This window comes from Labrus bergylta, chromosome 8 (genome assembly GCF_963930695.1).
Source record: "Labrus bergylta chromosome 8, fLabBer1.1, whole genome shotgun sequence".
In the NCBI taxonomy this organism is placed as follows: Eukaryota; Metazoa; Chordata; class Actinopteri; order Labriformes; family Labridae; genus Labrus; species Labrus bergylta.
This window is the reverse complement of record NC_089202.1, coordinates 15,662,011-15,689,672: the sequence shown is the minus strand read 5'-3', so window position 1 is coordinate 15,689,672 and position 27,662 is coordinate 15,662,011. Positions and strand designations below refer to the sequence as shown.

The following is a 27,662-nucleotide window of genomic DNA, read 5'->3' as shown; positions in this document are numbered from 1 at the left end:
CAAAAGGCTGTAAGGACAAACTAGTGTCTTATCTTGTTTGGATATGAGTGCTATCGTGCAGGAATATCATTTAATGATCTAATGCTATGTTCTGATCCTAATTCTTGTCAGCAGAGTATAAGTGTCAATTAAATGTCTCTAGTGTATTTGGATCAGAAATGTGGTGAAGTACAAGTATAAAATAGCATCGGAAGGAAATGACTATACTTCAAAAGTGGTCTAATATTCCATATGTTACATTCATGTTCTATGCAGAAAATCTAATAATAGTTCTAAAAAAAGATCAACCTATGATTGACGTTAGCTGAGTTTTGACTGCATGAACATTTGAGGTAAAATTAATTTCCACACATGCAACCATACATTAAAAAAAAAAAAATCAAAAACCATCAGACACAAATCACATTCCCTGTGACTTAAAGTAAAAGAAAAGGTTAATTCATAAGCTTGAACACAGCAGTTGCTTTCTTGGGATAATATATTTATTTAGATAAAAATCAACAATGGAAGAAACCAGCCTACACAACATTGTAGTATGAGACCTGCAACGAAAATGCAGTCAAATCAATCAATGTGCAATCAATCTGATTAACAAATCTTAAGGTATAAATATCTACAATGTTGAATATACATTCTTTTTTTATTCACAGGTTTGCACTTCTGGTGTTCTGAATGAAAGAAAACTTTAAACATAAAAAAGTAAACTTCAAAATGCTGCGTTTCCAGTCTATGGCTTGTTTTTTTTGTTTTTTTTAAAGGCTTTATATTCTACACCAGAAATGCATTTTACAGTAAAGAGCAATTTGCATATGGAGACAGCACCTGCATTTTCAGGATAACTTTCAAGAGCAAACACTAAATGGCAAGTGCAGCAAATCTGGCTGCAGACTTTGGTGGTTTTTGACATTTTGACCAGATGTAGAATATCAAACAAAGAGAAAAAAAAACAGTATTTTTTTATCAGGATATATTTCTGAAAAGTGGGTGAGGTCAGTCTATTGCATTGATGCATGAGGAAAAAAAAGAGAGAGTTACATCTCCAGGTTCAGTAATTATTAAGTCTACAGCCTTGAGTTGAGTAAAACAACAGTATGTTTGACTGGAAAGAGAAAGTGTGCAAAGAAAAATGATGTGATGCTGGAGTGTAACTGCATAGCTTTATCTAGGACCTAAATAGTATTACAAGCCAGCTCATACTTGTAGCAGCGTTGCACTTTTTAGCATTGCACATACAAAAAAAGCCAGCCTTGGGCAAAGAAAATCTCAAGTAAGGAAAGCTATAGAAACTATGGAGGTATGCTGTACGCCCTGATAATTAAACTACCAATACAACAAGAAAATAGCATTACACTGAAACAACTGGTTTGTACTCTCGAGGGCATTCTGTGGTTCTAAAATTGGGTCTGTGGATCATCAACAGTGAGACTATATGACGCAAAAACATTAAATTGAAACAACACTAAAACAAACGTTCCAGCTTTAAGTTGCAGGCAGCATATAAACATCAGTGGATCCACAATAATGCCAGGAATTGAGAATATTAAAGGGGTAACACTGACTATTAAATCTCTCCAGAACACCAGATGGGCTCTCCGGTCCATCACCTGCACCCAGGTTGGCCCGATGCATGAGTGGTCATCAAGGGAACGAGGCGTACAGAGGTCAATAAACAGCAACGGGATGAATTTTGACACTTTTTTTTCTTTTTACAAGCAGCTCACATCATTTCTACAACACAGTGCTAATTGCCAACTAACCCTGCTGGCTTCACAGGAGATGGACGAAGGTGAAATAAAGTCGATGTTTATCAGAAAAAAAAAACATCAACAGATGATTAATACTATGAAAAGTCTCTTGAGTGTTAAGTGCCAGTCCTGTCTTTATGTGAACACACAACACAAACAAATAGGAGCCCCTGTCGTGTAAACTCATGTTTTCAAGTTGGATGAAGTGAATGAGCACACACTGACTGCACTTTGGTCACACGAAGGCAGGCACAAAGTAAAGAAAAAATAAACACGTATATAAAAGTCAAGCTTATAACACACTTGCACAGAATGACAGATCAACTACTGCAAAAGTGCAGAGTGGGCATAAACAGCGGCTAGTAAAGGAAGAAGAAAACTTCAGCCCAGCATCTCAGAGGATGAGTGTATTACTTTATTTTCTCTTCACGGTCCTGGTTCTCTTCCATCAATCTGACTAAAAATATTGCGGTAAGTACTACGAGCTGACAGGACTGAGCATAGTCTAATCCTGTAGCATGACTTTGCTGCTTAAAATCCTGCTCTTCTACGGGTGGGGAGGATTTTTCAATCGCAGCTTCAGCTAAATCCTATTCATCACACAGCATCTCTCTCTACAGACCTGGCAACCCCAGCCCTGTTACCAGGCAAGGGCAGGACGGTGACAGTGCCAGCATTGTTTGCATCTATATTTAGTTGGGCCTGATAGAGGGACTGACCCTCTGAAGGGCATTTTTGTGTACCTGAAAGTGCTTCAGTGGCAACTTGCTCCAAGGAGTGTCCTCAGGTTTATTAAAAACAAAGCCCACTCCAAATAAGATGGAGAGGAGCAAAACAAATCTGGACTACCAGCTACTTTTACTTGGCCAAAACACAAGTTCAGTGGCTTTTACACAATACTCCGACAATCTTTTTTCCTTCAGAGGGTCCTGGAGAATTGCCTAAAAGCCTTTGATTTGTAGAAAACAGATTGTCAGGCGGGAGATACCCTGCGTGAAGAGAAGTGGTACTTTTGACACACTGCATGCTGTGCAGAGAAGTGGTGAGCAATAATGCCTGGTGAGGAACGGGGCGCATCCTGAGAGGAAATCAGTGCAGTGGAGTTTAAAATGACTATTGATAGGCGAGAGCCAGGCTTTTAGCTGCCACTTGCTCTCTCTTACTCACGTCAGAAAGCAGTAAATCTTGAGCAGCAGTTTCCAGTCTTAAAATAATAAAAGAGAAACATCTGAAAAATCGCTTGTTAAGATGGGACGTAGTTCTTAAGTGAGTGTCTTCAAAAACATCTCAGTGCATCTTCACAACTCATAATCAATTAAATGTCATGTTGGCATTGATAATATCAGCACTACAAAAAGCACCAGGCAGCATCTCGACAGGTCACTCTGTCCCTGCGTTATATTTAATATATCTCGTCAGTATGCAGTGCTGAGAGTAGAAAATTATTTCAATTGAAAAGTTTGCGATGTCAGAGCAGCTGTGCCAAAGAAGCAGAGGTAAATATAGAGGTAAATATTCAAAAATGTGGAGTAAACAAACAGCATACGATTACATTAAACAAACATCATAAGAGTGAAAATCAACAGATAACCCTGTCATGATTCAAGGATTATAATACAGCAAGAGAAAAGGGATGTATTAAAAAAAAAAAAAAAAAAAAGTTTAAAACTTCTGCATAGGTTTAGTCATGGATCATTTAAAAACTGCAACAGAATACCAAGAAATACTCAGGGCAATTCATCCAGTTTAGAGCATTTTAGTCGGTTGTGTTTTCGCTCTGTAATTGCATTAAGCAGAGTCAACACAGTTACTTTTCACAAAGTGAGCTGTATTGACTGCCAAAGTGGCATAATAGAGAACACAATGTGGAGTTATTAGTCTGATTTAGAGATGTTCCCTTAAGGACAAGGGGCCATTTTGATAGGATGACTCTGTACAGAAGCATACAGCATGCCTATTTGCTATCTGATTAGGATCTCGAATGACTGCCTTGGCCTGGATGAATCACCCATTCAGACCTCGTCTCAAGACTCTCCTGTTTTGCTTCCAGTCCGATCGTCTGCTGCCTAACGGGAGCTCTGTTAAAGTATCTGTGTCGCATGTGTGGGTGAGCACAGGTCTTTGATCTAAGAAGCTGCTAAATTACCATTTGATTCGAAAAAATGACTGTCTTCCGTGGGCGTGTTCGTTTTGTCTGCCAGATTTGCGTCGGTGCATGATGGTGCAGACAAGTTGCAAGAAATGTAAAGCGGAGGGAGTTGTATTTCACTTCTCTCCTTTTTTCTGTTGTCTCTAAAAACTGGGCAATCTGCTGGACTGCCCTGTCCCATCTTTTTCCTCTTTTAAGCATTGCACTGCCTAAATTCATCTGACTTTCATTTGCTCTTTCTCCTCTCCTCGGGTGAACTGCAGTCCTCCTGTTTTTATCTAACCTTATTTAAGGACCAATGCCATCAGCATCAGTGTTATTCTGGGCTTCCACAGTGACAAGGCCCTCCCCATCAGAGATTTTAGCCCCTATGCCTTCAGTTAGCTCCACTTCTTCAATGGGGCATACAAAGAGAGAATGGTCGTCCCCAGTAGAGGCAGACATGCCCCTATCGGTCCGTTCCAGCTTGCGGTGCTTGCGCGGCTCCATGGGCGAGTCCGTCTGGGTGAAGACGGCGCGAATTCTCCCCGCACAGACGTCGGCAGCCTCCCTCGTCTCCCTGGAGAGCTGGGATAGGCTGAGGAAGCCGTGGGGGAGGTCGTCCACCACGCACAGAGTCACAGGCTGGTCTATGCTCCTCAATCGCTTGGCAAACATCACAGAGTCATCCAGCATGGGGTCTAAAGCACAAGCCTGAGAGAGGGAAAGGATCAAAAAGAGGGGGAAAAGGGAGAAAAGCAAATTAGGATTCCCTTCAGACTTGTCAAGAATCTTAATTAAGGGATGAAGAAAAGGAAGCCAAGCGTCCCAGGCTCTTTTGTCCCAGCTTTCTTTACATTCTCGCTGACTCACTCTAGGCACTTTAAATCTAGCACCTATTTCCTCATTTTCATATTACCCTTTTCAAAAAACAGCAGGCTTCAACTTCCCCCGTCTCCCCCATCACACTGTCTCACTCTCATAAGCAGTGAGTGTTCAGCACTCTACAGTATTCGGCTTTTAACATTTGAACATTTGAACCCTCAAACCCAACAGTCCCACCCCCCTTTCTGCTCCTCCCTTGTTTACACCCTTATTGACAAAAAGTCCTCATCCTGCTCTGCTCCTGCACTCTCAAACCTTAAACATATGAACAACTGAGCTTCTTGTAACTTCTTTCGTTCAGTCATATCAACAATGGTTGAGCAATTAAATGATCTCCATCTGGAATAACAAAGAACATTTGCACTGCTTATTATAAACGTTGGACATTTCTCTCAGTACAGAAAGACCAAACAGCCTATCACACAGCAGAAATAGCATCAACAGCCAGTCAGCTGGAGTACACGCCCACTTCTCTGCTGCTGAACAGTGTTTGGGCTACAAGTGAAAGAAAGGATGTCTACTGTAAAAGGAGAATGAAACATAAGGGCACACAAGTAATGGTGAAAGTGACTCCCATTATCCTACCGAGATGAGGACATTGATGTAACTTTCAGTCCACAACTATAAAGACATTAGTATTTGCTCAGCTAGAATCCCACCTCGCTGCATATCCTGTCCACTGAAGAACAGCGGAGAAATACGAATGGATAACGTGAAATGGATTTATTTTTAATCATTCTCTGAACCACATCCATTTGTTTGGTAGAGGAGGAGTATTCTGCAGATGAGACTGCTCCCATCAAAAAATTCATGAATTGTAAACACTGGAGGAATATTAATGCAAACACGCTGAGCTAATATTACCTGCAGCTCCCCCCCGCCCCCCCGGACATGAAGTGTCCACAGAAGAGTGTTAAGACAAAACAATATCCCACCAAACTGCTTTATTCTGTCTTCTTTATTGGTTTGATTTATCTTTACTAAATAAAATGAAATAATTTAGCTTAAAAATGTGTGAAAGACAGCTTCACCGCATGTTTAAATCATGAGCTGTTTGATCTTCTAGTTTATTTTCATTATAAGGATACTCCACTAACTGGTGGCATATCAAAAAACGTATTGTAATAAATAATACAAATCTTATTCATGAAAACATTGACTCCTTTGGAAAAATCACCTCCTTTAATATGAACTACTGCTTCTTACCACTATATGCACAGGAGGCAGTCCTTTCAGCATGCTGTCAGGAGCCAGAAGAGGAGAACAGTAAGGATCCTTGACCACTGGAGAGCTCTCCACCCTCATCTCAGCGAGCTGCGCTGAGCGGAGAGGCTCAAACCCAAGGGGGAACTCCCTAGGGTGCTCCAGCTCCGATCCCTCCTCTCCAGCAGGGGGCGGTATGGCCACTGAAGACAAGTCTCTGGAAATGCATGGATCTGCATCCTTTGCGAGGTAGAAATTCACATCTTCTGGCTACATGAAAGAAGAGATGAGATATAATTCAAGCGAGTGTGGACAGCACTCATTGGTCAAAAGACAATGTACGGTCAAGGATAGAAGAAATAAGAAATATATGTCAGGAAACTTGATTAAAAACACACAGACTACATTGTCCTTGTGAAAATATTCAAAACACTTTGGCTCAGTGCCTGGGCGTCTTGGCTGACCAATTCTGGTTTCAAGGCAGGGGGAGCATATTTAAAGTCCTACGTCACCTCTGCTTGCTATTTTTCTCAAGCCAGCCACTAATCCACTCTGCCTGTGTGAAAATACATCCGAGGATAATCTGCAATACCTTGCCAGCACACGCACAACCAAAAGTTTTGATATGCAGTCAGCAATTTTCAGCAAAATCTCTGTTTGAGGGATTGGTGACATAATCTCAGCCGAGTTCACGAACATTGTACACCCACATTGTACATCACTGCAAGGTATGCAGCATTGTGTGACAGAGGGACAAAATATCCATGTTGATGTTCTCTTCAAGTTTCTCAAAGGCTTCAACTGCATGCAGCTTGTATTGAAAAGATTTAGCATGAAGGCAGACATGAGCTGATCATTGATAGGAAGGCTGTTGAGATTTCCCTTAGCTCCAACCATGTAAAAAAATACATTTAATTACTGAACCTCCACTAATCACAGGGTTTAATACCCAGACCCAGATACTCACTAACAGCTTAGTGATTTTTTTTTAGCAACAGCCCATATATCTTAATACTGTACATTTCTTCTGAACATTAAGTGAAAGCATGAATATCTTAATGTAAACATGCTCAAGCGTGACGTACAGCTCGCTCAGAGAGCAGTGGTGAGTTGTGAGAAGTGGAATTGTTGTGGGATCCCAAGTCCTGGCAAGTCTGGCTCTTGACAGATAATTTCCTGGTGGGGAACTCTGAGGTCTCTGATGGTACGGGGGGGTCAGCATGAGGAGAAGAGATGGACGCCTCTGAAATGCTCTTCCTCACTGTGTCTGAGAGAGGATATGAAGAGATGGGAAATAAGAGCGACTTAGGAGACATTTGGCAAAGTAAAACACAAAAGTGGGTGCATTAAAAAAAAAAAAAAACATTAGCTACACAAATTACAGGATGTGGTGTGTGAAGGATGAACACACCAGTGAAAAGGGGGCCACTGAAATTTACTTGGGCTTAATAGCAGCTGGAGGACACAGGGCAAAAACACACCAATAGTAGTGCAAAACCACTTTCACTTATTCTTCAGATTCCACTTATCGTACGTCCTCTGGTTGAAAGCCAACAGATAAAAGCTTAAAATGCAAATTGCTGTATGTCAAAAAGAAGGAGAGGAGAAGTGGGTGGAGGAAATTCAAATAGTGCTGTCATGGTAATATCATCCGCCCGCCCGAGCCGTCAAAACACAGCTGTAAGAGCCGTCATGGCTGGTCTCTTCACAAAGCGCCAGCAATCTCTCATCTCTTTAATGATGAACCATCTCTGCGCCATGATGGCCATTTAATAATGTACACCCAACAATGACATTCTCATTAGTTTGGGCTTGCAGCTGTGGGGGTGTCACCTAGCTAAGGGGACGCGAGGGAAATTAAGGTTCGCCACCAAATTTACGGTGGTGACAATAAACAATTACTGTCTAAACCCTGCTGCTCCAAAGAGGTGAATTGATATGAATGGAGCTACAGGAGTGTTATGTAACAGAGCAGGATAAAGCCATAATCGGTTAGTTGAATGATGAATAAAGGAGATCTGTGTCTGTAACCTCCTCCATATGGGTTCTTAATGAACTTCGGGACATTGAAGTCATGAAACTTAAATAAATTACCTTAATTAAAGACACTGAAACTGTGGGTGGAACAACCACACACACAAACACAGTCACTCTCACCACAGTGAAAAGTGAACTGTAGTTTGTACCAAAAGACGCATGCTGTTTGCAACGACACAGTAAAACACATTTATGCCACCCACATCTCATCCCCTGTTTCCACCTGATTGCACAAACAAGCACAAGCACACCCATGCATACAGTCACAGTCGGTGGTGTACCAGTGGCTCCTGGTGGTGCCTCTGCAGCTGTGCTGGGAGAGGCCGAGGCTCTGTTTGAATCCAGCAGAGAGTGGATCCAGTTTGAGGCTCCCTGACGGAAATCTCTTAGCAGCAGTGCCGTGTCTCTTTTCACCATGCTCAGTGTGCTCACTTTCTCTATCTGTGTCTCTGTCTCCGGCGCGCTGCCTAGAGGAGAGAAACCAAGGAGTGTGGAAAAGGTCAGAAGCACAACACAGATGAGAATTTCTTTGGTATTCCAGAACATGCATGAATAAGAAAACTCAAAGAAGACTCACAAGTAACGAAAAAAATGGAAAGTAAAGATTATCAGTGACACAGAGCAACGATGATGTGCAACAATTTGTATTACAGAGGTGATGGATAGTGGTGATAAGATGAGTGAAAACAAAACGATTGTGTTTTAGTTACGTAATTCAAAAGGCCAAACAGAAGGACAAAACTAAATCAATAAAATTAAAAATAATTGTTCCAGCCTAAAAAGAAAATAATTCATGCCACACACAAGAGGTTTTGTGAATTTTTACTGTTAAACCCAAAACCCTAGTCCAGGCCATTTGATTAGGAGTATGATTGATGTGGAGCAGATGGCAGTAATGTGCAGAACTGCTTGACCAAAGAGAATAGAGGAAAATAGATCTAAATTCACAAATAACATCCTGGCTCGATTTCTTTTGATAACACACACTCCTACCTGCGTAGGCGCTGAGACACTTAGAGAGCACGCTGAGAGGCAGCAGGGGATCCATAAGTGTTAGCAGACGAGAGGGTGACGCGTAGGCGGTCAGCAGGGTCGCCGGGTAGGCTGCCACGATGCCATCTGGCATTCTAACACCAAAGGCAGCAGCGCGCATCGTCACCGTCACAGACAGGTTGCCTCCCGCACTGTCACCGGCCAGACACACTTTCTCTCCTGTCCAACCTGGAGAGAACAAAATAGGACAGGGATGAGAGGAAGAAGGGAAAGAGGGAAATAATTATTGATAGCGCCATGGGGAAAGAGAAAAAAGTGGAACACAAAATAAAGATGAATAAAAGAAATTTCTGAAACTATGAGAAAAATCCACTGAGGTTCAGATAAAAGGCATTGTGACAAACATAAATTTACAGTAGCTACTCTGTCCACAGTTCCACTGCTGAATATGAGGCTGTAGAGAGGAAGCGTTGTCTCACTGCCTCCCTCTCGTCACTGTTATAATCTTCTTGTACTTCTTGTACTTTTTGTAACATGATTCAATGGAATCACTGTTAATTTGACACAGTGTTCCTCAGCAGTTGGATGTACCCAGAACTGATGAGATGTCTTTTGTTGTCTGCTTTCATAGTAAGCATCACAATTTGTGGGAGGATACAGAACAAGGGCTGCGCTCCAAGACATTGTGCTGCAGCATGATTACTTTCAAAGTGATGCATGAATTCCCTTGAGAGGCACAGGGAACATAAGTGGGGACTCATTAATTCTAATAAATCACTTTCTTTAACCTGCCTTATGTATCATTTCAACTGAGCATACTCTTTCATTACTTAAAAACGTACAGAGAAAAATGCAGAGATTAAACATCCAAAAGTCGGCGTGTACCTAGTAGGTGGGGGTTTTTCAGAGCCCAGCAGTAGGCGTAGAAACAGTCCTCCAGAGCCCTTGGGAAGGGGGCCTCAGGGGCCAAAGAGTAGTCCACTGACAAGATGGGGACACCAAGGTCCTGAGACCAGCTCTTCAGATAAGGCTGCACAAGACAGAATACAAGGGGTACAGAGGGGGTGAATATCTGATGGGAAAAACACTCCGTTTCACTGTGAATATGTTATGTGTTGTAAAATTTATGAGAACAACAGCAGCCACAATAAAACACAGAGGAAGTGAGACAGAGAGTCAAAGAAATATGGCGCGAGAGAAATGCGTGGGTGGGAACATTAAGAAGCGAGGATACAACAAATTATGAAAATTATGTGTCTCTCTGATGTCATCTGTCTGCTTTCTGGATTACTGTCTAGACAAAGGGAGAATGAGCATTACCCTCACAGTCACCTCTATTTCCTATCTTTACATACGGTAATACCAGGTGGCCACCACATGTCCTAGTTTGCTGGGTACAAAGAAAAAATACAAAGAAAAGGGGATGGTGTGGATGTGGATTTAAAGGGATTTAGAGTGCTGAGCCTTTTTCTTTTTGCCAGTCAGGCTAAGTGTTTACTATTCTGATGCCAACCTATGGCAAGTGCTCCACTTCACAACTGAATTGCAGTGACCTTGAAATGTAAGAAAGGCATCAAAACTTGTCATGAAAAGAAATATTCCTTCCACAATGCAGTCATCCTTTCTCCTCTGTCTTTATCTTCTCTCAACAGGTTTCTGACAAGCTATGACAGGGCTGTCGCTTTCACTGCCAGCCCTCCAATCACAATGCCAGGAAAAGCATAGTGTGTGGATGCTTGTATGATGGCTCAGTGACCAGTGAGTCGGTACGAAAAATAATCAAAGTAGCAGCTTCAGCAGTCAGCTGTGCCGTCTTAAGGCCTGTCCTGTCACAATAAATCTCAATAATGACATGTGAGTGTGCACGCAGCTCAAGTACTGCTCAGGTCAGTGAGGCTTTGTACAAATGAGCAAAGATACTCCAAAAGGTGCAAGTGTTTGCAACTGTATGTGTGCAACAGCCATTGTTGATGGGCTAAGATTAGTGTGAACATGTGATGGAGTCCATGGGCAGGAGTGTCAATCAAAAATTTGATCATCTGCCTGCATTAAAGGAGCTAGTAAATAACAGAAAATGGCCAACCAGAAAAAGAAAAGTATGTGTGTTTGTGCTGTTGGGCAGGGCACAAAGCTGGTTATATTTACATGATTCAGGGAACCCTTCTTGAACACACATCCTATTAACAAAGAAAAACTCTCAGACACCAGTTCAGAGTCCCAGATCTGTTCTCGCAGCAGGAATTAATAGGAGATTTAGTCCCACTCATTCTCAGACAGCAGAGCAGTTAATCTGTGAGTGTAAACCACTACTGGCCAAACACTGTGTGGGTGGGTGGGTGTGTGTGTGGTCTGATTCCAAGTTGGTTAATGCACAGATGCCAGTTCATCCATCCCTGTGATCTCAGCATCACTGAGCACTGAGGGCACGAGAGACTTCTGCTACTGAAGGACACTAAGTAAACAAAACAGATTTTGTAAGATATTACAAAGATTGAGAGAGAGGATGTTACCAAAAAAAAACAAAAAAAAAAACAGAGAGCCCAGGAGAAGAATAGAGAAGGAAAGTCTGACAAGGCTTCCATTAGTGCCTGTGGTAATCTTTTTGCAGGGTCATACGGTTCTCTTTTAATTCAACATGACAGCCCTGTTCACTCCCTTGTCTGATTGCTCCTTCTCATCTTGTGGTTGCTATGCAGCTGCAGATCAAGGATGCCCATGTCCTTGGCAATTTCACAGAGCCCTGTCTTGTGGTAGCTGCAAGTAGCTTGATGCCACATAAAGATTGTACACAGTGAAAGATGACCAGGAAAGTATGAGAGAATCAGGGAGAGGCAGGGGCCCGCACATTGTCAAAATATGATTTCTTATTAAGTATAACTGAGCAGGTTTAGTTCTTCTAATAACTAATTAGTTCTTCTTTCATATATTGGAATTTCTATAAACTTAGATTTTTTTTAATTACTGTCTTGAGAAACAAAGAAAAAAAAAGATCCAATCTAATTGTTGAGACATAAAGCCTAAGTTAAGTGTGAGTGTGTCCCTTTAATAAGGAATTAAGTAAATACCAGGCAGCAATCATTTACAAGAAAATGAAGAGTGAGCTTTGTGTAAATCTTATAAGTAAATGATTTATGGGGCCAGACCAAATTATCTACATCAAGTTTTCAGGGATTAATTACAAAATAATTGGGGTATCCACAGACATATGAAGAGACACGGACTGCTAATTCCTCTGCTAAGCCAACCATAGTTTTTTTCAACCCTTATGTAAGCTGTGGTTTGATTACAATTATCATGAGTAAACAGTAGCTACCCTAGTAGCTAAAAAAAAGTTAGGCAAACTATGAATGGAGAGTTTGATCTCACCTCATGGGACTTGGAGGTCTGGGCCACAAAGCCTCCACCATGGAAGTGGATCAGGAGACAGGGGGATGGGGGAAGGCGTTTGCTCTTCAGTCCCAATGACAAGGAGATGGAGCCCCCCTCAGAGCGGGAGAGAGATAGCAGGGCCTCGCTGTCCTGAAGGAAGAGAGAGACAGAGAAAATGAAAACAGCCCAAATACATCAGAAGATGAAAGTGATGAGACAGTTGTGTTTGCATCATTCTGATAGTTGTTCACATACTGTGCACAATGCAAACAATGCCTTGTTTTCAATGTTAATATATGTCATTGCCAGTGATAGCAAAAGGGCTCCTTTGAGAGAGGGATTAACTAACTGTTCTGCAGCAGTTTGCTGCCAGCCTTTCCAGCGCCTGCATGAACGCACACTAATTCCTGTTCATTAACAGAAACAAGGAGGGAGGGGAGCCGTCTCTAAGAGGAAGGGCTTCAGCTGATGCAAGCTTGTATTCTGCAACAGTAAAAAGGGACACTTGTTTTGTTGGAGCGTGATCAATGGCTGAAAGTGTTTGTTGATGGCACCTGGTTAAGTGCCAGACTGCAAAGTAAGTAGAACAAGCTTGAGGAAGAGAGGGAGTCTCTCTGGAGAACATAAACAGGGAGGCAGAGGAGAAAATGTGAGAGTGATACCTTTTGACAGAGAAATAGAGACAGTGGGAGAAATAATGACAAAGATTAAATCCATGAGCACGAGTGAAAGCTGTCATGTACTCTTGCAGCTGATAGAAATACCAGACATGCTATTACATGTACTTTGAATATTTAATGAACTTTCAGGGTAGGTATACTGTATGGTTTTAAAAGGGACTGTTGAGGAAAACTGTCTCAAACAAGGTCACACAGCAAATACTTCTACTACAAGGAAGGAGTATAAGATAAATACAAGAGCTAGTCTAGGGTTACATAGAACTGGAGATTATAAGGCTTTTTTATATTGCATTTTTCACTTGTGGCACTTCAGAGTGAACAGAATAAGGATTTCCGTACCTGTCCTTCACGCAAGTCATACGAGATGAGCCTCATTTGAATGGGAGCCATGCCGATATGCGCCGACGGTGGAGCTATAGTTACAGATGCATTGTGATTGGTCGCCAGGGGAAGGTCAAAGGGCATGGGGGGCACAGAAAGAGCCCGGTTCACCTTGACTGTAGTGGATGTCATCGAGGCAAGACTCTGGAGAGAGAGAGAGAGAGAGAGATAATGGTGAAAAAGTGAGAAAAGATGGACAAGTAGGGAGAAAGAATTGAGACAGAACGAGAAGTAAGTACCAGAGTGAGGCAGGTCACAGGAGAGAAAGAGAAACCAGATGAATAAATCATGAACTACTGAATAAATTGAATTCCACTCTATAATTACAAGCTGCTTTCAAGCCAAACTGCAGAATGATAGAAAACGTACTTTTACCAGAGTAAAGTTAAATATCCCTGATGCAGTTACAAAATGAAAAACAGAGAAGTGCACTTATCTGACTGCATGGATCAGAGGGGACATTTGTCGACGATTGATTACACAAAGATAACGAGTGTGTTCGTCTGTGAGTTATCAAGAAGCATTTACAAACTACTCACCGACAGAACTTCAGTCTCAGTGATGTTCCAGAAACTCTTCCAGAAATGGACGTCTAGGTTCTGGGTGATGCGTTCAAATTCTGCACCTCTTAGCTCCGGGTCGATGGCATACTTTCCTGAATTAAAGAAAGAGCTGGCTGCTACACCTTGGAGAGAGATAAAGAGCGATACAATGAGAGGGGTGTGTTAATGGGTTTGGTACTCTAGAGACAATGTCATGAAAAGAAAATGAAATATGGTTAGACATTTTTTTTTTTTTTTTTAAAAGGGCAGTAAGGCAAAGAATGATGTGTGTGGTTGAAGAAGGAGAAAATGGACTCAAAAAGTGATTGGCAGGCAGAAGTTCAATATCATCGCTACAAGTATTACTGCAAAGTCAGAAAGAGTAAGAACATCAAAACTAGAAATAGAAGGCCTGAATCCTCAGACATAGAACAACAACATTAGAAACATGAACTCACTGAGAACACAGGAGATCAATTGAAGGGATATAGAAGGATTGTTAAGAAGGATTCAGAGAAATAAAACACAGCAAACATTAAAGACTCCATCAATAGTGACCATAGAGACCAGTTGCTTACACAAAAGAGTTAAATGGCTTTACTCACAGCACTAGGGTGTTAGCATTGTTATTCAGGCTGCTCATTATGGTTCATGACACAATGAACATATATTTATCTTCTGGTCATAATTAGACTCGCTCTTCTCGGTATTTACATGTGGTGCAAGCCAGGAGAGGAAAATTAAGTCCAACCCCAGGGCTTGCCGTCTGTGCCGTATCGACGCATAGTTAGGTACAGGGTTTGTCAAATTTAAGCCGTAGATTAGACGCAGAAGTATAAATCAGGCTTAAGTGGTAGGTTAAACGTGTTTTTGTTAGTGGAAGGGGCATGACGTTAATACTGTGGCTCCTCCAGTCAATCCCTACTGTGCTGTCTCTGGCCTCAGATAACTTCAAGGGGCAATATGTCATCATCTGCGCAGGGGGTATCTTGGCTTCACTTTTAATTAACAGGAGGGGGTGGAAATGCACCTTCCATTTTATATGCAATAAGTTTAAAACAGATGAATGTAATGGTTCTGGAATCTAATTCCACCTTGCATTCAATGCTCTCCAATAAGTCAAGGATGTAAGGTAAAGAACGATGGGTGAAGAATGTCACTCTTGGACACGATGTGTGTACCTAAAGCTATAATCTGTAAACTAAAACACAGACTCAGGAAAGATAATGCAGCTAACAGTGCTGTATGCAGAACCATTAAGAATTGTGGGATCTGCAGGAAAGAAGAAACCTCTTCACATAGTCTTATAGCCTGAGGTCACTAGAGAGGACTATGATGAAAGGGAGAGGGGTTCAAGTACACTCACCATATGGTGCAATACCGACTGCCTCCACTGTGGCGCAGCACAGAGCACAAGAAACCGTGAGGGTTAAAAGGTTCCTTTTTAATCTAAAATCAATTGTGTGTGTGTGTGTGTGTGTGTGCATGGAGACAAATATGTAAGTTCTTCAATCACTGCCTCTGTCTATAACTGTGTGCAATGTTCAAAACATTTTGAAATATAGAAGAAGCATAGCAGCTACCCCTCGAGAATCCAAAGGATGAAAGAGCATGTAGAAATCTAAACACACAACATCAAAAGGTACACAGTGAGAGGGCCATGGAGCAATGTAGAAGAGGAGTGGGGATGAGTACAGGCTATGAATGAGAATCAAGTGTCTGAATGATGAGAGGGTACAGCTACAGACAGAATGATGCTAACCTATTCCTGACTGATGCCGTTTGTAGTTTTCTCCAAAGGCAACAAGCCCGATAGCGATGGTCTGGAGACAGGGCCGAATGGCTGGAGTGAACTGGAAGATAGGATGGACAAAAAAAAAAAAAGACAAAAAAAACCAGAGAAAGACTTAAATTATAATTCATATCTATCGTCCTTGTAAAAAGAAAAATGATTACTGTTATCATTCAGCTAGAGCAAGTGAAATTGATGATGGGATATCAGAATATCATAGGAGTCTAAGACATTATAAATTGATGCCGACAGCACTAGAGAGGTTTCATCATTTTTTCCCTTTAGTTTGATTTTGACCTCGGCCCGATGAGGTTTCAGCCTCTCTCGTTATGCTTGACTTAAAACACAGACTGTGGCTGTACGATCAAATCCTTTACTCACTACATTTTACCTGCAGGTCTAAGCAGCAGGTGTCATCCTTACTGTAGCTCTGGATTTCTTTCCTGGCCTTGACTTATTACTTCACTCTCCCCCTTTCTTCAAATATATCCCTGTAGGCTTAGATGTAATTATATGAGCACCTGGTGACAATGCACAAGATATGTTTTCTGTCTTCGACATCAACAGGTCCTGAATCAGCACAGCTCCTGGTACAGGCTCATATATATCAGTCATTTAGTGCAGTCACACCTGCACAAAACTCCTGATGTGAGAACCCGGCAGGATATAATCGGGATAATTCACTTTGCGCATGTGGGAGGGAGTGTTGACGTTTATTCCCTGAGATGCATTACCATAGTCTATATGAATGTAACCTCTACGATCTCAGTGAATTCAACTCCTGCATTTTGCTATCTGTTAGCCAGTGTGTGCCTCTCTGCTCTTTTGTTGGTATTCTGATTCTGTCTAACTACACACACTTATGTTATAAAGGCAAATATTTTAAATGTAGTGTTGTATAGAGGACTGTGTTGCCTCGTCAATGTTGTACTTTTTTACGTCATGTCTTGCATCAGGAGAGCTCAGTCCCTTCCTCTACCATCCGACATGGATAGTCTCCCGCTGTGAGATGTATCGCTGAACAAACAGATGAGGAGGATTTCAGAGGCAGTCCTCCTGAAATTCTCACAAGCGCATAGGTGAAACAGCTATTGACTACTGCAACTTCCTTTACGAACTGGTCCCCCTGCATGCACACTCAAACCCCTATAAATGAGTCAGAGCGCAGCACAGTGGCTGGTCCTCAACCAACCCAAAACAGCACATCACTCTGCGTTTCATCTCAGTCCAGTGGCATCCAGTTGCTGCTTGCTTAAAATTCAAATCCCTGTCGCGAGCTTACAAAACAGTGACAGAAACAGCTTCTCCTTATCTAAACTCCCTCATCCCGGTCTACCCTCCTTCCCGCCCACTACTCCCTGCAAATGAAAAGCCCCAGGTCCTACCTTAACTATAGGGCTCTAAGTCACTTGCTAGACTCGTTTCCTCTGTAGTTCCACAGAGGGGGAATGAATCACCAAATTCTTCCAAACTCAAGATCCCTTTCCACATGAACAAAAAGCTTAAGGCCCAGCTCTTTCATGAACACCTATGCACTTCATGATAAAGATGCTAATGTTGATATTAATGGTGATAATGATGAAATGATGTTATTAAGGATCGGATTCGAACCTGGGCCGCCTGCTTTGAGGACTACAACCTCTGTACATGTGGCGCTCTAACTAACCACTAGGCCACCGGCGCTCCCTGAGGTTGGTTTTTATTCTGGTTTCTCTGTACCTCTCGAACTTCTGATTCTATCCAACCTGCTTTCCTTTCCACTGAGTGTCCCTTTGTCTCACCTTTTGATGAACAACGAGGAACTCCTATTTGTTGTACCTTTTATTCTTCACCTCTATGTCATGTGTCCATTACTCCCCCTTTGTAATGCTGCTCATCTCACCTGGAAGCCAAGGCAACGGCCATAGAAGCATCCTTTGTGCATGGAGGAGTATTCACGGACGAAGCTCTCACTGAGGCCACTTTCATCTTGGAAAAAAAGGTTGCCATGGCTGTTGTCATGAAGCATGCGCTGAGCCAGGTAGAGCAGGGCACGCAGCTGGCAGAGAGCGCTGCAGTAGGCCTCCATCTCCCCCGCATTGTGTGCCGCTCGAAAGAAGATGCTGCGCCGGTTTGCGGTGATGTAGCGCCCCTTCTGGATGATGTGAAGAAGGCAGCAGCGCACCAACTAGAGTAGTTTGAAGATGACAACAGTTTCAATATTCAATGCTTTATATTTAATGTGAATTACGTTGAATGATGGCTTTTGATGCCTGCAGCATCGGTGAGGAGCCCAGGACAAATTTGTTACTTGCTGGGACAATAAAGTTGATCTTGAATCAGTGAGTTTGAGTGTAATATCTGCTTTGCCATGCTGCCTTCTACATCTGTCAAGAAAAAAATGAGTGGACTTTGCTCAGAACCGTGTCAGTAGTGTCTATTTTTAGAAAATTGTGGAAAATCCAGTTAATGGGTTGAAAAAATAAAGTCAAACTCTTTAGATAGAAGATAGTTGATGTGATGTGTACTCTTGAGACAATGAACAATGATATATTGATGATTATTTCCTTGTGTAAGGATGGACAAACAAAGAGAATTATATTTAATTTTATGTAAAATGTATTTAAGGGCTGTTATGGTTCTGCTTAAATTGCAAAAGGATTTAGCTATTAAGCTTGAAGGGGGAAAAACATGTACGATAGCATGCCAGAAAGCAAGCATTTGAAACGCTCAATGCTTCCCCACTGTGTTAAAGATTAGTCAAAGTTGCTATGTGTGTGGATGAGAAGGATTATAAATGTTGAAATCTGGAGGCTTGAAAACAGAGCGGCATTCATTTGCTGCTTTGCTACGACTCATTTAGTTGTGGTGGGCTGTAGCTACTGAAGGTCATGATGTTTCATCAATAACTGTAGAAGATAAAGTACAGTGAGTACAGTTGGGTTGGATACTCTGCAGCTGGAGGAATTTATCTAACCTGATTTGCAACATAAAATCAATCTGTTAAACAAATGGACTGACCTTGAAACAAAGCAATATCAAGGCACAAAGGGGCTGCTGAGCTGTTTCTCACAGTGTGGGGAGAATATTGATAAGAATGTGCTTCCATATGAGTGCTTATTATTCTGCTGCACTTTGTTGATATGAGAACAAATACACGCCCCCAAGACTTAACACGCACACACCATAGACTGCACACACACACACACACACACACACACACACACACAAAAACATCCCACAGCTTACCTTGACCAGTGAGCGATAGCCGTTTGCAGGTATGTGAGGGTCAAAGTCAAAATGATGGTACACTGCAGCAAAGCCAGAGACAACAGGCTCCAGACTGCGAGCGTGTTCCTGGATCAGCTTCATAGTTTCGACAAGCCTCCGTGCCGCATCACCCTGCGCCCCTTTGCCTCCTCCTGAGAAGAAAGTGGCATTTTCTTCGCACACGCTGTACAGGGCCGCAAACACCGCCTTGGTGTCCATCACTGGGAGGAGCGAGACAGAGACGCAAGGCAACATTAAATAGTTGTGTATAGAGAAGGTGCTTTAGCATAATACTTTCTTTATGTATTCAAGTGGGCTGAGGATAAAGGCTTGTATCCTATTAACATGCGCTGATCTCATTATGAATCATTCCAACTTTCTGACCCAAAAGCATGCTTCATCTGCACAGCTTCAGGCATTGTTTCATTATTTCTGTAGTTGGAAAAACTTGACTTTCAGCTGGTATCTTGTTATGTAAGCACAAAAAAAAGAGCAACCTGATCCCTATTCTGCACCATGACCACACTCTATATCAGCATGTAGACACTGTACCAGCCCAGGTGGGATAGCATTGGATATATTCAACAAAATGTTCTCTTACTTCTATTAACTAATCCCACATAGCCGGGCGAATAGAGGCTCATTGATTGAAACGTGTTAAGCAAGCCTTGAAATTAAATGATGTAAATCCGAGCTAAGCAGCCAAAATCCGCAGAGATCTAGGCAGACATGCATGGAGCAAGAGGAGAAGGCAGAGGCCCTTTGCTCACGTCATGCTGCTGGGAACAAACTCAGATTAGTCATACACTGACAAAAAAACATAAACACACTCACATGAGAGTCCCAAAGGGAGGTATACAGCTGTGTGTGTTTATCAAGTGTGCTCATATCCCTGCACTAATGCAGCAAAACAAAGATCCAGTGCTATGTCCCTGATGGATTCCTGCTGTTGGACTGAGCTCTTCCACCACCTGAGACCTTTGTTTCCACAACAACACCACCAAGTCAGACAACCAGCTGGTACTTACTGTATAGGGTGACTAGCATGCTGAGAGACAGAGTACATGGGAGAAGGGAGAGGGGACGTGCAGAGAAACAAAACAAAAGGAGAGACAATTTAAACAGCTGTGTGTTCCTAACGGATGAGATTTTTGGGAGGAGGGCAGCCATTAAAAAAAAAAAAAAAGAAGAAAACAGAGAACAATACAATAAAGAGATATACAGTATAAATGATTCAAAGAAAAACAACTGTTGTAATATTAAGACAACTAACAATCTTAAAACAGTTTGCTTATAATATTTTTTTTTCTGTGTTTATTTCTGAGTACATACTTCTCAATGTATACTAATTGACTTTATGCAGGATCAATTACATTTGGTCCATTTTACTCTTTAACTTTTCTTAAACAGTGTTTTTTGAAAACCATTTCCTACTTCCTTGTATTTTTCTTTAAGAATAATTAAAACGTTTTTTTTTTTTTATTAGAGGACCTCAATGACTCCTGGTGGATACATTCAGGGAAGATGTTCCTGTTACTGAGAAGTGTTAACCGTTTACATTGCAGGACTTGTGTGTATTTAAACTGCATGGAGAGATGGCAGATAACAGATAGCGATCAGTTTAAGAGGACTCTTGAAGAAAGACTACGCTGTTTTAATCATCTTTCATTACGTCATGAATATCTCATGAACATCCCAGATGACATCAGACATGCCTGGAATTGGGTCCGGTTCAGAAAAGCAGCACGAAAATAAATAAAACATTAAAACATTGTTTTCAGATTCAGAACAAATGCTCAAAGTGACATCTGGGGATGTGGAGCAGAGGTTGTCTATGCAAGCTAAAAAAAAAACGAAACAGGTTCCACTAAATGAAATATTGTTTTGAGGGTGAAGGTAATAATGGAGGCCTTATCGTGCAATTATTCTGCTTTTCCCTGTCTCTCAGGAAGACTAACGGGAGAGGCAATTTCAGTTTGTGGAAAGGAATCACGACCCACTGACATTTATCAGCTGGATGACTTGTAGCAGACACACACACACACACACACACACACACTCACACGGAGACACCGACACACTTCCTCATTTTCCTCAGAGTTTCCCATTTTTAACAGTTAAAAGTTTAGTGTGGGATAATTTACATCTGATAAATGTAATTCTGTCAAATATTGATTTGGCAGCATGTTCTTTACCTGACTCATGTGATACAATTATCAAATCACTTCTACCAAATAATAATGTTTTAATAATACATTTAAAAAATATATAAACACTCTTCAAAGATTATACCTTTACCTTTTTAGGGGCATTTTATATTCTTCAGTTAATCAGATAAAGTGATGAAGCATCATACAATAGTCTTTTATTAATTATCACAGAATAATGATGTAATAGCGACTTTAGGCTGTGCACCGTATTGTACACATACCGCCATAAAGATGTCATCAAAAATGTTTTACACTTAACAAAACTGAAGCCCCTTCAGATTATGTTAAACACATACTGGATGGGAACACATCAGACTGAGTAACTAGACCTACCACTTGAAAACAGAGAAAAAAAATGGTTCTTCTCAACTTCAAACCAAAATAAAGGTGATGAAGTGTTCACACTATCATACATTCAGAAAAATGTTGTCATACCTCCACTACTGTATGTCCTGTCTGATATCATATCCAGCAAAGAGGACGTCCCCTGTATGTGTATAATGTTCCCATGAGGCCCATAGGCAATGTCCCAATGATTCCAGGAGGTTTCACTTTGCCCTGAGGATCAGAGATCAACCAGAGCAAATCTACAGAGCCAAAAGAGCCAGCTACACTGAGCAGCACCATTTTCAATACAATCTCATGTTCTATCTACTCCTGAATGCTTAATAAGCGCAATTTCACACTCTGTCTCATGACATCAAAAGGTTCGTGCAAACTCAAACAGAAACATTTAAGTAACACTTGACAAAGATTGTATACTGTTAAAAAAAGATGAGCCAACTGTCTCCCTTAACTGACTCAGCGAATCTTTTATTTATGATTTCTGGTTAGATTTGGATGTAACTATCGATTTGATTCGTCTACATTGAATTCACACTTACACCCTAAGGCTTGGGCAAAGCTCAGAGAGTTTCCATCCAAATGACTTACACTGGAACGCAGAGATTACAGCAGTGAGCAAACCTAATACATCCGCAATTAGTTTTGTCCATACAGCTGAGTTTTTTTTCTTGCTCTCGAGGAGAGCTTTTGGATGTCTTTCTGATGTTCATTTTTGAGTACAAACAAAGCTAAGATGTAGAGGTTTATGAAAATAATGTGGATTGGATTTTCATGGAGATTCTACCTTTAGCTGACTCTAAAGATTGCAGAGGTTTGGCAGGGCGGAGAGATCAGGGCGGCACACAGCATGAGTAAAGCAGAGTTTTCCATCCACTCACACTAAGAAAACATTAATCATACAAATTCATCATCCGGATCAATGACGGGGACGTTCAGTACAGTTACTCACGTCACGTCAAAACAATTCAACAGCTTACGTCAAGCACACGCAGAAAAACAGTTGAAATGTTGCTCCACCTCAGGATTTGGCCAAAAAAACAGCGGTTCACACACTGAATAGGGAAATGTTCTGAAAGTCAGGAAACAGTTACTCAATGTGCAACAACTCAGCTCATTACATCAGCATAAATCTGGAAACACCACGAGAGACACACAAAGACCAGCTATAAATACACATTCATCTGTCTGCATAAACACAATCTGCAGCGTGGCCTGAGGGGACACAATGGCTGCTTTGGTCAAGCAGCCACATAAATGCCGTGCTGCAGGACCGGCTATAGCAGTAAGACCTGTTTGGGCGAGCAGCCAGACTTTAAATGACATTGCTTAATTAGAGCTGGGGGGTACAACTCTGTCAGCTGGGAGAGCCGATACGCTGCATGTTGACAGAGTAAGCTAGGCGTGAACTTTATGAACCTCTGGATCAGCATAAGCTGCTTTAAACCTTGCTTAATGATAATGAAGCCCATGCATATTACACCCCTCCTGTCCTACTGCAGGGAGTTTATCTTATGCAAATGGAATGCAAATAAGGCAGTGCAATCTTAACGGAGCACTCACTCAGAGTTCAAACAGGCCCAGTGATGACTCTACCTTTTTTTTGATGAAGGATGACGCCTCAAAGAGCTCACCGAATGCAACAAAGGTACCACCACACTTACACAGTGTAGCTGTCAATAAAGAATCAATGGGAAGAAGAAAAACAGGACTTGCCTCCTGCCTTATGGTGCTCCAGTAAATACATTTACAACAAGCTACCTCTATCAATAGCAAGCAGCGTGTTCCATCCCCTCATGTGTCACTGACACAGGAGTCACTGTGAACCCACTGACAGCGTTCAAGTGTACCTGGTGTCTCCACATTTAAAATGAATGAGCATTAATTAGTCATGTACAACAACACACAGCAGCAACATTACAGACACAGAATGACTCATACAGGGCCACAAGATACTGTGTGAACTGAGTGAAAACAGACCTGCTGCAGGGAAAGCATATAAGGAAAGGTAAATGGACTAGCTATTGGAAAGCTAGAAGAGAAAAAAGTTAAGAGTTTTTTTTTACCAGCGTCTGAGTTCAAGGCTTTGTCCTTGTTTGTCTCCTCTCTTCTGCGAAAGCAACGAGAGCATATGGGGAAAAGAAAGAGAGAATGAGAGAGAGGGAGGAAGGGGTGGCACAGAGGAAAGCAACACGACTGTTTTTCCGTTTGGTTTTGTTGTCCCTAGTATCTACTATGAGGGTCTTTGCCTGTCAGCCGGTCATAATCAATTCCACCCAGAGACGACCAGCTGCCCTTTTCTTTCCTCTCTGCTAGTCCCTCCCATGTCTCTTAGACAGGGTTGGGAAGTTACAGGCAACTTCAGCCCAGTTAACTTTCTCCCTGTGTCACTAGCTTATGTTGCTATTGGCTGTTCAGCTTGCAACTCCCTGTGACCTTCAACCGAATTGGCAGATCTCATTCAGAAAGACATTGGCAGGGACACAGCCATTAAACTATGAGATGACATCAATATTGGCTTTTTTTTTTTATTGCATTGGAAGGTTTTTTTCCATATTTCAAAAGGTCAAAAACTATGTGATTAAAAGAAATGTCAGTGAAAGTTCTTATAATCAACAAGCGTTGAAAATTAGAAAAAGTAATAATACAAAAGTTATAGGAGACCAAAAATGAGGGCTTACATTTCCTCTTTGGCTTTTTTACACTATTGGGGGAGAAAATCCTCTGACACTGCTAACAAGAGCCAAAAACGTTTGGACACTTTATTTTTACTTTAAATTATTTCATCAATATTAAGTCCCAAGTGCCATCTTTCAGTCATCCATGTGTTGGAGCTGTGATTCTCTTTAATAACATTTATGGAAACACCTTTAAAACACATATTTTCTGTTTGTGTTTGCAGTACAAACGTGGAGCATCTGCCAACTGTTGACAAAGAATTCAAAATGTGGCATGCACAAAAAAAAAAAAAAAAAAAGAGATTGATTCAGTACATATTGTTTTAGAGGGTCTTTTCAAGGGAAAATATAACCTTAGCTCATACTTCTGATTTCACAGATGACAGTCCCCATTACTCAAGGAACTAAAATCTGACCTTTCACACACAGAGACACAGGAACACTGAGAAACATAATAACTCTGGTGAAAAGTATTTGTTTTCTTAGTAATTATTGTCATTCATTCCACAAAGAGGGTTCATGTTGTCATTCCCACATGTTTCGACATGTTGCGATAGGAAATTCCCAAGTGTAATTCACTGAATTAATGACAGCTGTATTGGTTTCAGGGTCATGTTTTGTTGTTTGTGACGTCCTGTCGCACTGTTGTGATTTTCTTTAGAACGATGTACAGTGTATGAAAATGCTGATGTTATAAGTATAACACCCGTGTCATTCTACTAAAAATATCAAGATGCAAAGGTGCTGGCAAAATGCCTTTAAGCAGCAAAATAAAAACAAGCAAATACAATTGGAACAAGAGTTTTATCTGCAGATCTGGTCGTCTGTGTCCAACTATTGCATATATAGCAGTGTTTTTTTGTCATGTTGCAACCTCATTCAACAAGTCAGATATTCAGTCTTGTGCGCTCCATGTTAATTCAAAGCTAATTCATATTCTGACACTTGTGTCCTTCCATATAATCTTACAGTAGCTCCCACTATCTTCCACTGCATAGGTTAGTATGCATTCAAAATGGCATATATCTATTTTTTTTTTTTAACTCCTGCAAGAAAGTGTAACTTGTGTTCAAAGGAAAGCAAACAAATATTTGTATTTCGGCAGGAAAAACTTGCTCGTTTACATTTACAACATCCCTTAAATGTACAGGCTCCAGTGTGATCGATTTTAAGAAGACTTTAAGCTATGTCAGTTTATGAACTGTGCTGTTCATGTCTAGGTCATTTCTAAGTAATGACTCTCTTTGGTTTATCTTCTGCTGAGGCCCGACAGTGTCACAGGTAAAACACTTATGTTACCTGTTCAGTCTTTTTGAACTTTGCCTGGTACGTGACTCTACAGAATGCCATGTAGGAAGCCGGGTTTTAAAAATAGCAAACTTGAGCACTGCACAGGCGAGAGGAAGCACCGACAGCAGGGGCTCTGTACTGCAGTGCTGAGGAGGCTTTGACCCTTCTCCCAGACAGAGCACTTTAATACACACAAGGCCAAACCGAACAACAGGAAACAGGCAACAATGAGCCTCCACACCCCCTTATACTAACGGGACACACAAAGTTTCCTTTTAGTTCATAATGCACCACCTTAGCTGAAATAAAAGATTATGATTCTGATCTTCAGGTTTGATGAAGACTGAGCATGTCAGCAACCTCACCAAAAGATTTAGGATTAGTTTAAACTCTTCTAAGCTCATTAAACAGGCCCAAGACTAATAAAGACAGCCCATTCATAAAAACACAAGTGGAACTATTTAAAAAAAAAAAAAAAAAAAAAAAGTAGTTAAAACAAACAATGTAGGCCAATGTGTTTGGGCTCCTGCAAAGCCAAGGATGCCTTTTCAAAGAAGTGAGACAGTGTTTTATTTAGCAGCAGAACAGGGCAACAGAGAGGGTTTGTTTAGTGTATTAAGAGCAGCTCCACGATGCCTTCAGGTCCTTCCTGTTAAGTCTTTTCCTTCTTCAGTCTGCACGCTCCTCATCATGTGTCAGCCGGCTCTCATGTCCCACAGATGGACCTGATCTGCCAATTCACCTTAATCGATTTAAGCACAGCACTTCCATGTATAACACTCGGGACGGGGGCGGGAGGTTAATCTAGTTACAGTGCAGTCTCTCCCTTCTCCTCTTGAATTTTGGAGTAGCCTACCTGTGCAGGTGTGTCCAGCCAGTGTCAGCGTCTGTGACTAGGGTAGGCTAACAGAAAAATTGTCATAAAAAAAAAAAAAAACAGCATATATAGATGTGCGTTTCTAAGCAACGACTGCAGGGATGGCATTACATTCACAGCTGTAACACATAACGCTACTGTAGCACAGATGCTTCAAACCACACACAGCCTACATGCCAGAGAAGGAGATTGAACAGGTTTTCAAACGCAGAAGGTTTTCACGGTGCCTCCTCGTTTCGATGTCACACAAACAATCACGGGACCTGAGCAGCTGAGACAGAACCAGCGGCTTAAATCCTCGCAGTACCACTTGGGCTACCGTAGGCGAGCTAACAAAGCTGCTAACGGGAGAGGTGACAGCTCGGAAAGGGGATGTTAAGAGTTAAAAGTGAAAGGAGGAGGAGGAGGAGGAGGAGGGGGGGGCTGTGACGAGGTCAGCGTGACACGGAGACAAACTCACCCACTGGACCCTCTTTGTGCTTCGACGAGCGTCTCCCATTCACACTTTTCTCAAACCTACTATTCCCACCACTCTTCCTGCTCGACGCCATCTTCGCCCACTCTGTTTACGCACCGCCTCTCACATCTCTCCTACATACCTGCCTGGGAGCGCGGTGACCCCGCCCACACCAAACATGGAATCGAAGGAATGGCTACGTCATGGTCCAGTAGCCAATCACGACACAGATAACGACAAGTGTCCGCCCATTGATTGGTTTTGGTTTTACAGTTTAGCAAAGGACATGTGAGTCCTTGCTCATTCAGCAGAGCTTGCAGGGGTTTAGTGTTTTTTTTTTTTAAAGACATTTTATGGAGGCATTTACGCGTTTTTTTTTTTGATACACATATTTATTCTTTGAGCACACAAGCAGAAAACTCGTTACAGACCAAGTCATTCAGTAACAATGAAAGAAATTATGTTAACAGCTTAAATATGATTCAAGTTAAAGAAGGTAGGCCTACAAAAAGTCATAATCTCACTTAAACCTTTCTGGAGCATTAAAAAAAAAAGTTCATTAGTAGCCTATGTTGGTTTGCCTTACTGTAAAGAATTTGAACTTTTTCTACGTTTTTTAAACAATTCAGGGGTTTTTCTGTCAGCAGTCTTTTTTTATATTGAGTTTGAGCTTACTACAATCACTATGCAGTAACCCCCAATTGCTGAAGGGGACTGAAAGGTCAGAAAAACTTGTATTTATTTTTTCAGGAATTGGGTATATGAATTTACAAGCAAGTTCCCTTTATTATAACTATAGGTCAA

At 41.5% G+C, this 27,662-nt stretch overlaps 1 protein-coding gene across 3 annotated transcripts; it reads right to left on the bottom strand.

Moving 5' to 3' along the window:
- Window positions 1–460: 460 nt before the first annotated feature.
- Window positions 461–26,988, bottom strand: lipeb (lipase, hormone-sensitive b). 3 transcript variants are annotated; one of them, XM_020650347.3, is made up of 14 exons: window positions 26,862–26,975; window positions 23,623–23,666; window positions 18,984–19,225; window positions 17,638–17,922; window positions 15,726–15,816; window positions 13,961–14,106; window positions 13,380–13,565; window positions 12,358–12,510; window positions 9,877–10,021; window positions 8,992–9,219; window positions 8,280–8,465; window positions 7,047–7,228; window positions 5,965–6,231; window positions 461–4,587 (listed from the first exon to the last, which is right to left on the bottom strand). In XM_020650347.3, exons 3-14 carry the CDS (start codon window positions 19,221–19,223, stop codon window positions 4,183–4,185), a joined length of 2,514 nt encoding a protein of 837 aa, XP_020506003.1. In that variant the 5' UTR covers window positions 19,224–19,225; window positions 23,623–23,666; window positions 26,862–26,975; the 3' UTR covers window positions 461–4,182. The 3 variants fall into 3 exon arrangements, with proteins under 3 accessions (XP_020506003.1, XP_020506002.1, XP_029136323.1); XM_020650346.3 differs by lacking the exon at window positions 23,623–23,666 and having other exon boundaries at window positions 26,862–26,988; XM_029280490.2 differs by lacking the exon at window positions 26,862–26,975 and having other exon boundaries at window positions 23,623–24,385.
- Window positions 26,989–27,662: the final 674 nt, after the last annotated feature.

What these genes read in the sequence shown, in the direction of transcription:
- lipeb (XM_020650346.3), bottom strand. Translation starts at nt 26,952, where the DNA reads ATGGCGTCGAGCAGGAAGAGTGGTGGGAATAGTAGGTTTGAGAAAAGT. An exon ending in ACGGCATCAGTCAGGAATAG is followed by an intron (nt 14,107 to 15,725) that starts GTTAGCATCATT and finishes TCTCTCTCCAAG; the next exon opens with GTGTAGCAGCCAGCTCTTTC. An exon ending in AGACCTCCAAGTCCCATGAG is followed by an intron (nt 10,022 to 12,357) that starts GTGAGATCAAAC and finishes TGTCTTGTGCAG; the next exon opens with CCTTATCTGAAGAGCTGGTC.